Here is a 14,632-nt window from a genome sequence, read left to right as displayed (position 1 = left end):
ATATCTGTACTGACATTGGTATTCCTTTCCACACTCTTGTTAATTCTTTGTGCTGATGGGGATGGCATGTGCGTACAAGCCATGCCCACTGTGTGTTTAACCCATTTACAACAGGTGTCCCACATATGAGACATATAAAAATTGCTGGGTATACCGCAAGTATGACGTTGGATCGGAGCTTGCGCTCAGATTCCGTCACAGGCCACAGCTGGCGTGCGGGCAAATTACGGGCCAGCCCCGTGCACCAGTTTTGTAGCCGCCCGGAAACTATTATTTTTGGCTTCAAAATATACTAGCACTAGTGGGTTAATCTAGTAATTATTTTTACAAATAGATGGCTCCACAAGTACTGGGTCACCAATGAGCCAGTTACGAGAAGTACCTGTCTCACCCGTTTAAGGGGACCATCGCACCCAAGAACTAAGTTTGTTAATTATGATAGGATTTTCATGATCTTTTTTTTATTTGTTGTATATACATACACTATGATTTACACCACCAAGTTTCATATCATTTGAATAATAAACAATGAAGTTATAAAAAATCTTACTTATCCATTGACTGAACTTGTTGAAAAAAATACCACATATACTCTATACCAATACTTAAATTCGTAATAATTTGGATTATGAAATTTCCTCTTAGTTTAGTGGCTTTTTTTTTTTTTAATTCTAAATGTTCATTGTTAAAAATATTAAATATGATATATGGACTTTTATCACCTGAAATGAAATTTGAATCGTTGAGAAAATCGCAAATTTATTCAGATTTCAAATGATCCAAACCCCATTAGAATTTGCCAAGTAGTTAAGGAGTGACAAAAAATTGTGGACAAAGATGTACTTTTGAAATATCAGGCTTTGAATTTGAGGCTACTTTTTTTTTCTGATCTAAGCATCAATCTTGATGCATTCTATGGCATTCACATGGTCTTCTGAAGTGTAGCTGGTACCTGGTCCCTCCCTTTTGCAAGGTACAACTGGTAATAACTGCACATGATTGAAGAAATACAGCGTGTCATCACAGGCTTCGCAGTGCCTTTACAGTACCTCGTGAGGCATTTCATATGAATAAACAATTGCTGCAGCTGTGATTGAGACCTACTTCTAATCATATTATGTTTATCAGTTACAGGAATAACATCTATCATTAGTAGCATCCTCTTACTGTGTGATGAGGATGCATCACACACTATATATCAGAGCGACCTTGGGACGGTGCCGCACCTAGGCAGCGCAGCCTCTCACTCTGTCTCTCTCATGGCTGTCAGCAGATTCAGAAGCAGAGTTACCAGTTAGCTATCAGAGAATAGCAAAACAAATTGAATGCCCCCCCCCCCCCAAATAAAAAATTGTTGAGAATATTTGCTTGGACACGACAAAGTAAACATCGGAGCCTGAGGCAGGGGGGTCACAGATTTAGTCATAACTCCTTTATTTTTTAAGTATTTAGCAGATATATTGCATCATGGGATTGCCAAAGCCCACTAGATTACAGATCCCCCCCCCCAAAAAAATAGAATTTTTAAAAGTATTCGTCAAAAATTCATCTTGATGGCCCCCTTAACCTTTTCCTTGATTTTCAACATTTTTTAGAATTTGATACTGCTATTAGTAATGCCAATAACAATACAGTAATTACAATGTTCATGATAAAAATAACAGTATCAATATTGACAGCATTAGTAACAAAAGAACACTTTTCCCACCAACTCAAGAAAAGGTGAGGTCACAAGGTCTACTAATTGACTCTTTTGTGGCTAAGCACAGGGAGAGACCTCTATGTGCACAGACATTTTAAATAACAGCACTAAAGTGAACACAAAATTTTCCCAGGCAGCATTGGCTTAATATGCACACCACCCCATAAGGAGATTTAACCCTTAAGAGAAATATAATGAAGATCAATTTCTTTTTAATACTAAAATCACTCTTTGCACAATTCTTGTTCACAAAGGTTTTAAGAAGATTGCAGCACTTCATCCATTCTAAATGTCACATCCTAACACATCCAGGCAAAAACTCAGATTCCAGGTGACGCCTTGTCACATCATTTCCCACTTGCCAGGATGACTTTGGCTGTAAGCCTGATGATTGCCCAGGCACTGAGCAATAAACAGCACAAACAAATTGCCCCCTTGCCACCACAAACTTTACTTCAATTACGTGTAGGTAACTTTCTTGACACAACCCACACACCTGTATATGTTTAATAGTGCATGTGTGATCTACTATTGCACTAACCTCTAACCAATAATAATGACATGGGGCACCAGACTAAACAATGTAAACCAAAATGAAATTATCCAAAATATAATACTAGTACAACTTCAATCAATAATAATTGTTCCTCCCTCTCTGTTGGCATCTTCAATGAGCATTTGCTTGCTTTGAATGACAAAATCAAATAGTAAAATATCCTATATTCATTCACTGACAATATGTCAGAGATATATGTGCTACTTCTATGTTGATGGGAAAGGTTTGAAAAATAGAGCAACCACAAGGTTGTGTCTGTAAAAAAGGGACAAAGACATTTGGTGTAACAATGATATATAGGTACAAGGAGAGAAGGTAATGGAGTGTATGATGCTGCAGGTGGGCTAGGACTCAGTGGGAAAGAGTCAGGACAGTGGCAAATCACTTGCATGCACATTGCTGTATTCACACATTTCCGGGACACCCTTAATTACAGGCTAAAAGGAGAAATTTGGAGATTTTGACACAAAACCAGTAAATCTGGACCTTGATTTTACCTCAAATCAAAATGCATAACATAAAACCTTGCTATTTTTTTTTTCTTTTGCCAGCCAAGATAGTTTTCAGTTACAGTTGGCCCTCTACATTTGCGAGTTATATACTTATGTCTCATGGATATTGCTGATACCATTAGACTAGCAAAACTAGGATATGGCAGGCATATCTCAATTAGTGAAAGTATTTATTCAAAATTCTGTACAATATATATGAATATATTATGCTAGTGTTTTTATACACTGGGCTTTAACCCATTTACGATGGGTGTCCCACATGTGAGACACCTGGGAAAATAAAAATTGCCAGGCATCCCGCCGGTGTGATGCTGGATCAGACCTTGTGCTCCGATTCCGATGCGGGCCACGGCCGGCGCATGGGCAGATTCTGGGCCAGCCCCATGCGCTGATTCTGAAGCTGCCTGGAAATTATTATTTTTGGCTTCAAAATATACTATCGCTAGTGGTAATCACGGTATCATTTCAAAGTTTGAAACTAACCACTTGGCAATTCAAATCACAAAGGGGCTCTTTACTTTGCAATAGAACCAGCAGCATGGTTAAATTTTGCACTAAAAATATTAATATATCAAGATATTAATAACACAGCTACACAAAAACTTGAGTGCACAAAACAAAGCTGAAGTCCACTTTCAATTTCCTTCCCTCATGACCTGTCAAACATCCAATTTAATGTTTAATTTCACCTAACTCACTGCTAATAGAGCCAACTGTAACTTTTCATCTATCCTGCTGGTATCATCTAATAAATAAAAAGTCTAAACTATGGTAATGGAGGGGGGGGGGAGAGAGAAAGAGAGAGAGAGAGAGAGAGAGAGAGAGAGAGAGAGAGAGAGAGAGAGAGAGAGAGAGAGAGAGAGAGAGAGAGAGAGAGAGAGAGAGAGAGAGAGAGAAACTTTAGTCTTTATATTTCTTCTCTATTGTTTCTTATTGTATGACTATATAAATAGTAATATTGGTCAAAAAATTATAAGTAAAGGAAAGAAAAGAAAAGAATAATTTTGTCAACTTCTTAGGTAAGGGGATTGTCACCCTGAATCTTTATTCTAATATTTTTCTCCCTACTGAAAGTTTTCTTAAAAATTTAGGGTAATTTGGCAACATTACCACACATTATGGCTGAGTTTTGGTAAGGAAATAATAACAAAGTGGCCTTTTTTGTTATTTCTGTACATAGTGTTAAATGCAATGAAATAATCTTATTTTTACTGTAAAAGTTTGTCAAAATCATATGCCCATAGAATCCATCTGGATCAATATCTGCCAACTCTACAACATTTTTAAGCTTACAAAAAGCCACGGCTGTTGTGATTTAGGTCTGTAAAGCACCATTATGCTACTCCAACAATTGATGTATATATTCAAACCACCATTTTTTTTTTTTTTCCATTCTTATAATTTTGTATATTTTCTTTATTATTGTGATAGTTTGTAGAGCAGGAAATATTATCTTTTACATCAAGGAAATCTTAACTTTTTGGCATATTTTCTTTATGAAATTTAAATGCTTGTTTTTTTTTTCTCATTGAACATTCAAATTCAAATATTGACATTCATAAAAGAAATATTAAAAAATCTTTGGTATAACTTCTAGATAATAAATGAAGAAATCACCTCAATTTTTTTTTTCAGCAACACTTTTTTATTTCATGTTCAGTTATTTGTTCGCCCAATAAAACTAAATTTGAGACTCAAAGCTATAATATTTCCGACCTCTCTCTCTCTCTCTCTCTTTTTTTTTTTTTTTTTTTTTTAATCCAAGCCCTATCTTAACCTTTCAGTAATGGGTATGACGAAATGGCCTATGACATAAATGCAGCATGACTCACAATAGGTGGGCTGCCTGTACACAGCTTAAGTCTTGTCACAAAGTCTAAACTGATGGCTAGTATTGCTTCACAAAAATTCAGGCCCAGTTATCATAGGGGGAGCCTTCACGCTCTAGAACGAAATTTGTCAAATATGATCAGATTTTCTTGAATTTTTAAATATGTTATATATATATATATATATATATATATATATATATATATATATATATATATATATATATACACACACCGAGATTTATTGAAAAAAAAATGGAAAATCACAAAATTTCTTATGTCACACTTATCCGTTGAATGAAACTGTTGAAAATAATACAACATATAATCTGTAGCAATACCTAAATTTTGCCCTGTATGATTTTGCAATTTCTTGTTAGTTTAGTGGGATGATCCAAACCCACATTAGAAATCGCCCCAGTAGTTATGGAGACATTAACAAAAATGTTGTCAAAGTAGTTTTTAGAAATCAGGCTTTAAAGTTACCACCACCATTTTCACCATCATCTTTTCTTCTTCTTCTTCTCGAAATCTGATCTCTCTGTCAATCTTAAGGGGACCGTCCCTGAGAGAGGGGGGAGGAGGGGGTTAAATTGAGTTAGTTAGCGTATAGTATAGGTACATGGATGAGGAAACTACCAAACGAGTATTAACCGCCTGCTATGGCTCGTTGTCTTGCAGCCGGCGTGCGAGTCCCTCAGCACCCGGAGAGGTACGTCGCTATTGAGCGCCCAGGTACACCTATGTGGACTTTTGCTTGCGGCAATCGTGCATAAGGCATTTAATTATGACATTGCGCATAGATATGAGTTCGTGAATGTTCAAGGAACACTTTTATACCAATATCAGGAAAAAATTATATCACCGTGATTTATGACGAAATATTTTGTGAAATATATCTAAAAAAAAATGTATGTTTTGTGTCCTTTTACACACGAAATATGCTTTGATCGAGACTCCCTGGTAATATGTTTTAGTTTACGTGGTAATATATACGTATATCACATACGAAGCACTAATGTTTAAAAATAGCCTTATAAGGAAAGATTGAAATATTTCCGTTACATTTCGCTCAACGGTCGGTACATCACAGCAGGGGGCAATTTGAATTGATTTGAAATTGGTAGTTACCGTTGTAAAGACCAATTCAATACGAATGTTACCTAAATGTCGGATTTTTAAACTTCGGATGTATAAGCGAGATACAGATTATTTCATGTTGAAGATGATAGTACTCAGTAATACCTGCTCTGAAATAAAAACTATATGGAATTTTGAGCTCGGTTGTATGCGTAGTCTTCGTCTGGCGTTCAAAAAGCTATCGCATCCGTTTTGTGCGTTCCCGATAAAAATGAATATGTTTAGACGTTACCGTAAGTCTTAGGCACCATAAATTGGCAAATATCCCACAACACATAGGCGTCTGCATGATTTTATGCACTTCTTAGTAAAGATAATGGGTGCAAATGGCTAATCATAAACTTTACACTTGTTCTCCCTTGCAATCTGTTAATATTGACAATTATCAAAGAAAATGGGTGTGAGAGGGATAACTAATAAATTTTATTATTTAGATATGAAAGTCAATGTAGGCCTACTAAATGATGATGATTAATCTTTTTAACTTTATGTGCGTGCGTTCACGTACATATGATCCTCCTCGAAAATTATAAACACCCAGTGACCATCTCCCCCTCCCCCCCCCCCTGTGTGAGGCATGGGGAATATTCAACGACTTTCGTAAGTTCTCGAATTCAATGTACTAAATTCATATGCTTTTGAAATTCTCAAAATTGAACCACCATGTTGTATTCATGCCAGGACTTTATAATTAGAATGATTTTGTACTAATGTTGCCATCCACAGTTCCCCATTTCTTCAAAAATAAAAAATAAATAAAAAATAAAATGGAAAATAAAAAAAAATATTTTTTTTAAAAAAAGGTTTTTATCTGGTTTAGATTAGTTGTCTCTATGGTAAAATGCATTTATTAAGCTTTTCACACGAAAATATCAACTTTAATGAACAACGAAAAAAAAAAAAAAAAAAAAAAGTGACATACCTTTACAGAATAGCGTCCCTATTGAACATGAAAATTCCTATTGACTTGGTAATCATTGCATTGCAAAGTACACTAAATAAGCGTTTTTTTGATATATAATATCATTAGATTCAGAGAAAAATAACAGAGATAACGAACTTTGGCAAGGTGCCAAATACAAAACGCCGTAGCTCGGCTATTTTTTTATGAATCTTCGGTACTTCCCAACTCACGTAATTTTCATGCGATCCAAATGCAGTTTGTTGCTTTTACTAGAGCCTCGGCGTCCCATAGCCATGTAAAAGGCCGATTTTTGAATTTTTGCCTTAATCAAAAAATAATAATATTTTAATGCTGAAAAACGCATTCAAAAATAGTTCTCTATGTCAAGCTGTCCCCCGCCAAAAAAAAAAGGAAATTCAAAATTCGGCCTTTTACATGGCTATAGGCTAGAGTTGATCTAACACTAGCATTTTTGGGGGAATATTCTGTAAAGAGCTCTGATAGTTGGGATGTACCGAAGACATACCAAAAAAAAAAATGGTGATTTTTTTCAACTTTTTGGGGGGTGCCCCCCCCCCAATGGGGGAGCAAAGTTAAAATTTATATATATAACGAAGCGCAATTCTTTGCTCTATAGCATGCAAAAAGAATCAATCAGTTATCTCTAACCGATATTTTTTTATGATGTATAGAGTAGGGAAAGGTGGCCATTCTCAGGGACGGTCCCCTTAATGCATTCTATAGCATTCACATGGTATTCTGAAATGTAGTTGGTACCTAGTCCCCCTCTTTTGCAAGGTACTAATGGCAATAACTGTACATGATTGTAGAAGTACTACATGTCATCACAGGCTTCGCATTGTCTTTACAGTGAATAAACAATTGCTGCAGCTGTAATTGAGATGTTTTTCTGATCATATTGTGTTTATTAATTACAGGAATAACAACTGTCGTTAGTAGTGTCCTCTTAGTATATGATGAGGGCGCATCAGGGTACATCTATGGGATGGTGTCGCAGAGGCAGGAGATGTGTAGCCTCTCCCTCTGACTCTCTCGTAGTGACTGCCCGCCTCGTCTCTTAGTCATGGCTATCAGCTGATGCAGTAAACAGAATTGCCAGCTAGCTACCAGAGAATACCAAAATAATGGGGGGGGGGGGGATAAAAAATAAAAATAAAAATAAAAAAATAAAAAAAATTACATAAAATTTGTCTAGTATATTTGCACGGATGCAACAAAGTAAACATTGAAGTAGGAGGGTCAGAGATTTAGTCATAACTCCTTAATTTATTAGAGGAAATATTACATCATGGGATTGCCAAAGCCTACTAGATTATGGGAGATCCCCCCCCCCCAAGTATTTTTGAAAATATTCGTAAAAAAATCAGCACGACAGCCCCCTTAAGGGTACAGTGACAGTTCCCTTAATCAAGCTACCTTAAGTGGTGCTCATTGTGCTCTTGAACTCCCCAGAATGTAAATATTTTACATATCAACTTTGTTGTATCAGCAAGGGTGCCCTGAATGGTATAAATTCACAGCATAGTGACTTAACCAAACTTTAGTGACAATACATATGCTCAAGACATCTGAATATTGGGAAGAGAACCCTGACAGGTCACCTATTTCAAAATCCTGTTTCAGCTATGTTGCCAACATCTATTTCTTCCTCAAGAAAATATAGTGTTGAAGAGTTTCATTTCAATATTGATCTCAACAATGGTACACCTTTCAACATCATCTTATCACTGCCACATCCAAAGTAGCACCAAACATACCTAGCAGTAGATTATATTAAGATTATTTGCTATTCACTATGCAACCCTAAGAAAGTAAAGGGTATATGAATTGGCTGTAGGATAAGTGCGATTTCCATACCTAGTAAGATTAAGTATGACTTCTATTCAATGCTGCAACACCTTTATTACCTGATATGACTGTTCAACACTTCAATGGGATAAATCACTTGCATCCACAAGAAATCTTACAACTTTAAACTCAAAAAGTATTCTATCAAAAAATAATTGGACCACTTAAAGCAAAACTATGATAAAACTTCTACCCTTTGCATTGCAACTTATAATGATGTATTCTAAAGAAATATAAAAAAAGAAAAAGAGAAAATTTATTTGAATTTCTCAAATCTCTCTCAACTCATTTAATGTTTTTTTTTTTTCCTGCTTCTAAACAACTACACATACCTTCACATACATTGTTACAAGTAAGAATGGATTCTTGTGTGGATCAAACATATAACTAATGTTTAGCCTTGTATACTGCTTCCAGGAGTATTACCATCAGATGTTTAGACAAGTAGTAGTACATGTTTCTCATACAAGAACACATTTGTGGTACATTTACATCAAGTAACAGATACTTAATAAACACACAAAGTGCTAAAATCTGCTACCATGTTTATGGTCTTCTATTCATATTGCATACATCTTGAGCACAAACAGGATGCCAAGAGCATAAAAAAAATAATAAAATTTAAAAATCATACCTGGTGTGACATCCATATAAAGACAATGTAATTCATTAAAAACTAAAAATCTATCTATAAGAGCTTTTAAATACTCTGCATAAGAAATTCATTAGGAAAGTTAATTATTTTTTTCTTTTCTCAATTTCATTGTTAAGACAATCCTACACCTATTTCTTTTCTCAGTTCATGAAGCCTTAAGCCATGGCACAGTTCTGATAAGTAGTACACTTCTGCTGAATAAATTAACACAATTCTTCACTTTCAAAATTTTGAAGGAAAATTAATGTTAGATGATGAAAGGTTGGTTCTCCATTTAAATGTGCTACTACAATTTTTTCACATTTTATTTTCCTCTCCTTGAATCTCTCTGGGTGTAAGTTATACCTTGCATATTGAAAGTAACAACCCCCTTTTTACCTTTATTGCTCTCTTCGCTTGGCTTGAGACGAATTGCTCCCAGCTGCTGCGAAGATGAGCCACCCTTAGCTTTCATCACTGCATCTTCTTTAGGAGAACCTAACATAAAAAAGTATATTATGATAACACTACTTTCACACACTTTCATTTACAATAAGATTCGAATTGATCATCTTCATCAGGATATAGGACCTCAGACTCAAGGACATATCTTATAAATACATATGTAAAGTTGCAAATGAACACCCAGAGGAGACAATGTTTCTTAAATTTCCAACATTTCAACATAAGAAAAATTTGTTCCATTTGAAAAAAAAAAAAAATCCAAGATGTTTTCAATATTACACTCTGATTAACAATATCAATGGAAAAAAAAAAAAAAGCTTTTGTTTATCACATTACAATGTTGCAGAATATGATCTAAATGATTCACTTTTTATGGTGCATTTATAACAAAATCACACTAAACTCACTGACTACATCCAAGAAAATGAATAAATAAAACAAATTCCTATCCCATTTGTCAAAAGATAATCCATGCCAGTTATATTTGTCGTGGTAATGGAATCATGAAATCACAGAACTTTTTTGAGGCTGGTATCAAACAGTGATGGAGGTATTTGGATGGCTGGTAAACATTCTCACACAATATGTTTTAACACAAACAGTTACATATACATGCTTCCATATTTACATATATTGGCACATATAATAAACTGACTCTCACTCCCCCTTTCTCCTCACCCATCTCAAAAAAAAAAAAAAAAAACACACACACACACACACACAGACACACACACACACACACACACACACACAAAGCAATTAACTCACTTTTTTATTCACCGAATTCTGCAATAAATTTCATAAAACATGGCATTCAGATAATTGTAAACATCTAAGTAAAACTCCTTCAATCACTCCTGTTCTTGCCACCTTAAAATAACTGCATACAACTCCAGAGTACACTGTCTAAATATGACAAACTTTCCACTCAAACATTCTGACAAAAAATTTATATGCAAGCAATAATCTTTCAACTACAAATAACAGCATACAACAAAAGAAAATGGTTCCATCCAGTATTTTCTCTTCCAGACCTCATTCCTAATGGTTTCCTCTTGGAAAAAAATTGCATTATTTCCGATAATCATCTTGATACCCTCAAGTAATATTGGAGAGAAACTGCTTCCACTTTAAGTCTTTCAAACAGTAAGATAATAAGTCCCCCTCAACCCCAGACACACTGAAGATTTTTCCTAAGACCCTTTTCTAACTACAAAATATCAAGCCTTATCTAACTCAGTGGACACTGCATGCTTTTTAGATACAAAGTAGTATATCACTTACCTGGAGATCTGCTGGAGGCTGATCTAGGACTTGTAGTATCTTTAAATGTAACATTTACCCTCTTTGTTCTTTTCTGGACTCTGGAGCCTTGGTCATCACTATCCCAGAACAGCTGTTAAAATCAAACACATTTTACAATAAATAAATAAATATATATATATATATATAATATAAATATACACACAAATGAAAGATCAAAATCATATGTCATTAAGTGAGAAGTTAGTAAAACTAGTCTCTAAACACAACTACACTAATATATAATATATATATATACACACCAAACTTTCATAATATTTGGGAAACCTATCTGAAACACACAAGACGGTTGAAAGCTAGTGCAAGAAGAGATAGAGACATGAAAAAAAAGGATCACCATGTCAAATCCATATCAATAAGCATACTGACTAATGGGGATATAAAAACACCTAAACATCACCCTCTCCTTTTCATAGGAATGAAAATATTACAAGTACATTGCAATATCCACATCACTTGCCTACTTCTCCCAATTATCTAAAGAAAAGCATAGCATGAATTACTTAATGACCAATAGCAGTATTAGTGATATTAGTTCCACTGCCATTTCTTCCAAGATAGCAACACTATCTAGAGTCCTTAAGACATTACTCAAATGTTAGTTTTTCAAAATACCATACCATCCTTTTTAAATTACCACTAGGAAAATATAGCATTCACTTTATTTTTTTTTTTGTAGAATGAGTCTACATATAGATGGCACCACAACTGCTTAGCCATGAGAGAGTCACTTAGTAGACCTTGTGACCTCATCTGATTTCATCTTCCTTTTTTTTTTTTTTTTGGCTAATGCTATGAATTTCTTGCACATTAGGAGCCATCTATGTGTAAAGGCAATTAATGAACTAAACTAGCAGTAAGCATGGCATGTACAGTCAGAAGAAGAAGAAGAAGAAAAAGTTACCTTTTTCATCAATTAAAATTAAAAATCGACAAAATGTTGTAAAACAGTGAGGCAAGCCAGTTAGCCCTGTAAGCTTATGAATGTATGTATATCTTTTGATACATGAAAAATATATGGAAGTGCTGTAGGCATTGAAATCAGTATAAAAATGTTCATTATCTATATGTAAAATTTAAAAGTAGTAGTAGTAGTAAAGAGTAATGCAATCAAACACCAAGAAATGGCACTAACAAAGTTTACATTTTTGTTGAATTTTATGTTTCTTGTAGTTTAGAGCTAAGGAAGAGATGAATGTATATTGAAGTTCAAGAGAACAGTGTTCTATAAGAACTGTCTAATAGTTTATTTCTGTAAGTGTCAACACATATTTACACCCTTTTTTTTGATATGAGCAAAAATAAGGGCTGTATCAAAGGGCTAAATCTTGCCTACAACCCCCATTTTCTGCAATTCCATGCCTGTCCCCCCTGGGAAAAGACAAGCAAGACAAATTCAGTTTTCAGTTACATTGAAACATTTCAAAAATTTTTTTTTTTTTTTTGCACACTGCCCTGCTGAAAATTTGTTTTTAAATATGGAAAAATCAAAATCTGGTAATCACCATTTCATATTTTTCTGATTTATCAGAGGTCAACAGTATGACAAATGAGCAGTTATGTCTTTATAAAGTTATTTTTCCCGGTTATTTTTGTGCAACTGCTTGCATGAATTTCTTTATAATGGTATATATTAGTTCTTTAATATGTATGTTGATTAAAAGGAAAATAATACAAGTTTTTAATTTCAATAAGTTATATTCCCTCCCCCTGAACCTGAACAGCCTCCAAAAGACGCAACGTGAGTAACCATAGCTTCTTGCAAATTGCAAGGCTATGGTACTTAAAGTGCATATACCATTCTAAATCCATATTAACTTAAGAGGCATCCAATGCAAAGCATTTGCCAACTTTTCTGAAGCATTTAAATCCCCATTTGAGGCATAACGAACCTGCTACTGATTTATGCAAACCACAGACACCAGAGGTCATGCAGTATTTCATCTTGCCTTACATTATACCTATGTATATACTTGATAACAATTTAATCGTTTGATTTGTTAAATGGGTACTGAATATGATAATAAATATGTTTTGTTCTTATTTGCCATCTGTCATAATATGAGTGAAATAATGCAAAATACTTCTTATTTTTTAGATAATAAACCATCTTTAGAATTATATATACAAAATATCCCATGGTCATCAAAATGCAAACTCATAATATTTGGTTCATCAGTCTCGGCTTTTGAATACTGTAAAGAGATCGTCATAAAGCAACACTAGCCATGGGAGGGGCTAAACAAAAGTTGCATTCAAGCTCCTCACTGACCACAAAGAAAGGTAATGATACTCATTTTTCTGACTGTACATAAATGCCATCCCCAGTGGCAGCAGTTTAATACTATCAACAATTCATTATTTAAAATCTTTAAGGAATGGCTACTAAGTTATAAATTAAAGACTCATTAACTTTCTAAAACAGTTCTACTTCAACAAAGGAAGACAATTTGTCTTTTAATAATATAAACAATAAAAACAACTTAAAAATACCTGGGACATTTTAATTTCAATAAAAGTGTACTGTATAATATAATGCAGAACCAGAATTTTTTTTTTACCTTAACTATGCAGTACTATGGAATTCTATATCTAAGCAAATGCTAAATACACAGTTCATCATTATGGTAAAATATAAATAAACATCTTCACATAAGTGTTTCACATATATTAGCATGAATTCCATGATAAAAATCTTAAGACACTTAAATCTACTTATGTGACTTTCTTTTATATGTACTCAATCCCTTTCTTTAAGATTTTTCAATAGTCTAATTTCTCAGTATATCAATATGTGTAAGCCTCACTTCCTCTCCCTGAGAATTAAAATGCTGAACACAGAACCTAATTTAATTCAGCCTCTCTAGAGGGGAGGGGATGAGAGAAGATTTCTAGAAGTGAGGAGGAATATCATACAATGGTCAAAATATAAAACGACTTCATATTATTTAGAATATTACTGTCACCAGTTAAATTGTCAGTACTCCAGACAAAAAAATAATACACTATAAATAACACTAATATCATTTTAATAACAAAAATACAATCTATAATTAATTATAAAAACTGATGACACAGACCTAATGACAATATAACCTGCAACCTGCAACATGAACCTCTTCCTCATGACAGACACCCTTCACCTTCATTCTGAAAAGTTGCTACAGGCTATTCCCACCAAGAAAACAAAACCTCTACCTCAATCTTGGAATTTTGCGAAGGCGATTCTCTCTTAAAGCTGGTTAAATCCTCAAGCGTCTTCACAGCTCTCCTTGTCAAGCTGTGCCTCCTTGGCTTCCGGATAAGTCTGGATAACTTAGAAGACCTTTATCCCAAGATTATTCTGCTCGTCTCACTCATATAAGCCTGATGGTAATGGTAGAATAAATCAGCATCATCCACTCTAAATGTGAATCATTCCCATTTTCTGCTTATTTTAGTCTGATAATTAAATGAACATAATGCTCCCTTGGCTCAAGCTATGAATCTAAATGGATTAAAAAATAATGGAAAAAATTAGGATTTAATACTCAAATTGCAATAAGCAATGAAGCATATTAACAAAATTATGAAATATAACAGCTAAAATAAAACAAAAGTCATAAATATCTATAAACATCAAACAGGAAAAATTAAGTCATGCATGTATCTACAAACTTTCAATCAAAATTCAGGAATTCTACAGAATAGGTATCTCA

At 34.2% G+C, this 14,632-nt stretch overlaps 1 protein-coding gene across 13 annotated transcripts in view; it reads right to left on the bottom strand.

Annotated features, from left to right (window-relative positions):
- Positions 1-14,632, bottom strand: part of LOC113825370 (ATPase family AAA domain-containing protein 2) — a 100,335-nt gene that overhangs the window by 74,218 nt on the left and 11,485 nt on the right. For 6 of the 13 annotated variants that reach the window (XM_070131320.1, XM_070131322.1, XM_070131321.1 and 3 more), the window contains exons 2-3: positions 10,896-11,007; positions 9,546-9,644 (exon numbers count right to left, since the gene is read on the bottom strand). In XM_070131320.1, the coding sequence (XP_069987421.1) occupies positions 9,546-9,644; positions 10,896-11,007 (211 nt within the window). Of the gene's footprint in view, positions 1-9,545; positions 9,645-10,895; positions 11,008-14,132; positions 14,301-14,632 lie in introns of all 13 variants that reach the window. The other 7 variants (XM_070131331.1, XM_070131328.1, XM_070131330.1 and 4 more) reach the window with 3 other exon arrangements.

This window comes from Penaeus vannamei, chromosome 16, assembly GCF_042767895.1.
Source record: "Penaeus vannamei isolate JL-2024 chromosome 16, ASM4276789v1, whole genome shotgun sequence".
Classification (NCBI taxonomy): domain Eukaryota; kingdom Metazoa; phylum Arthropoda; class Malacostraca; order Decapoda; family Penaeidae; genus Penaeus; species Penaeus vannamei.
Note: the sequence above shows the minus strand (reverse complement) of the source record. Positions and strands in the feature narration are given on the sequence as shown.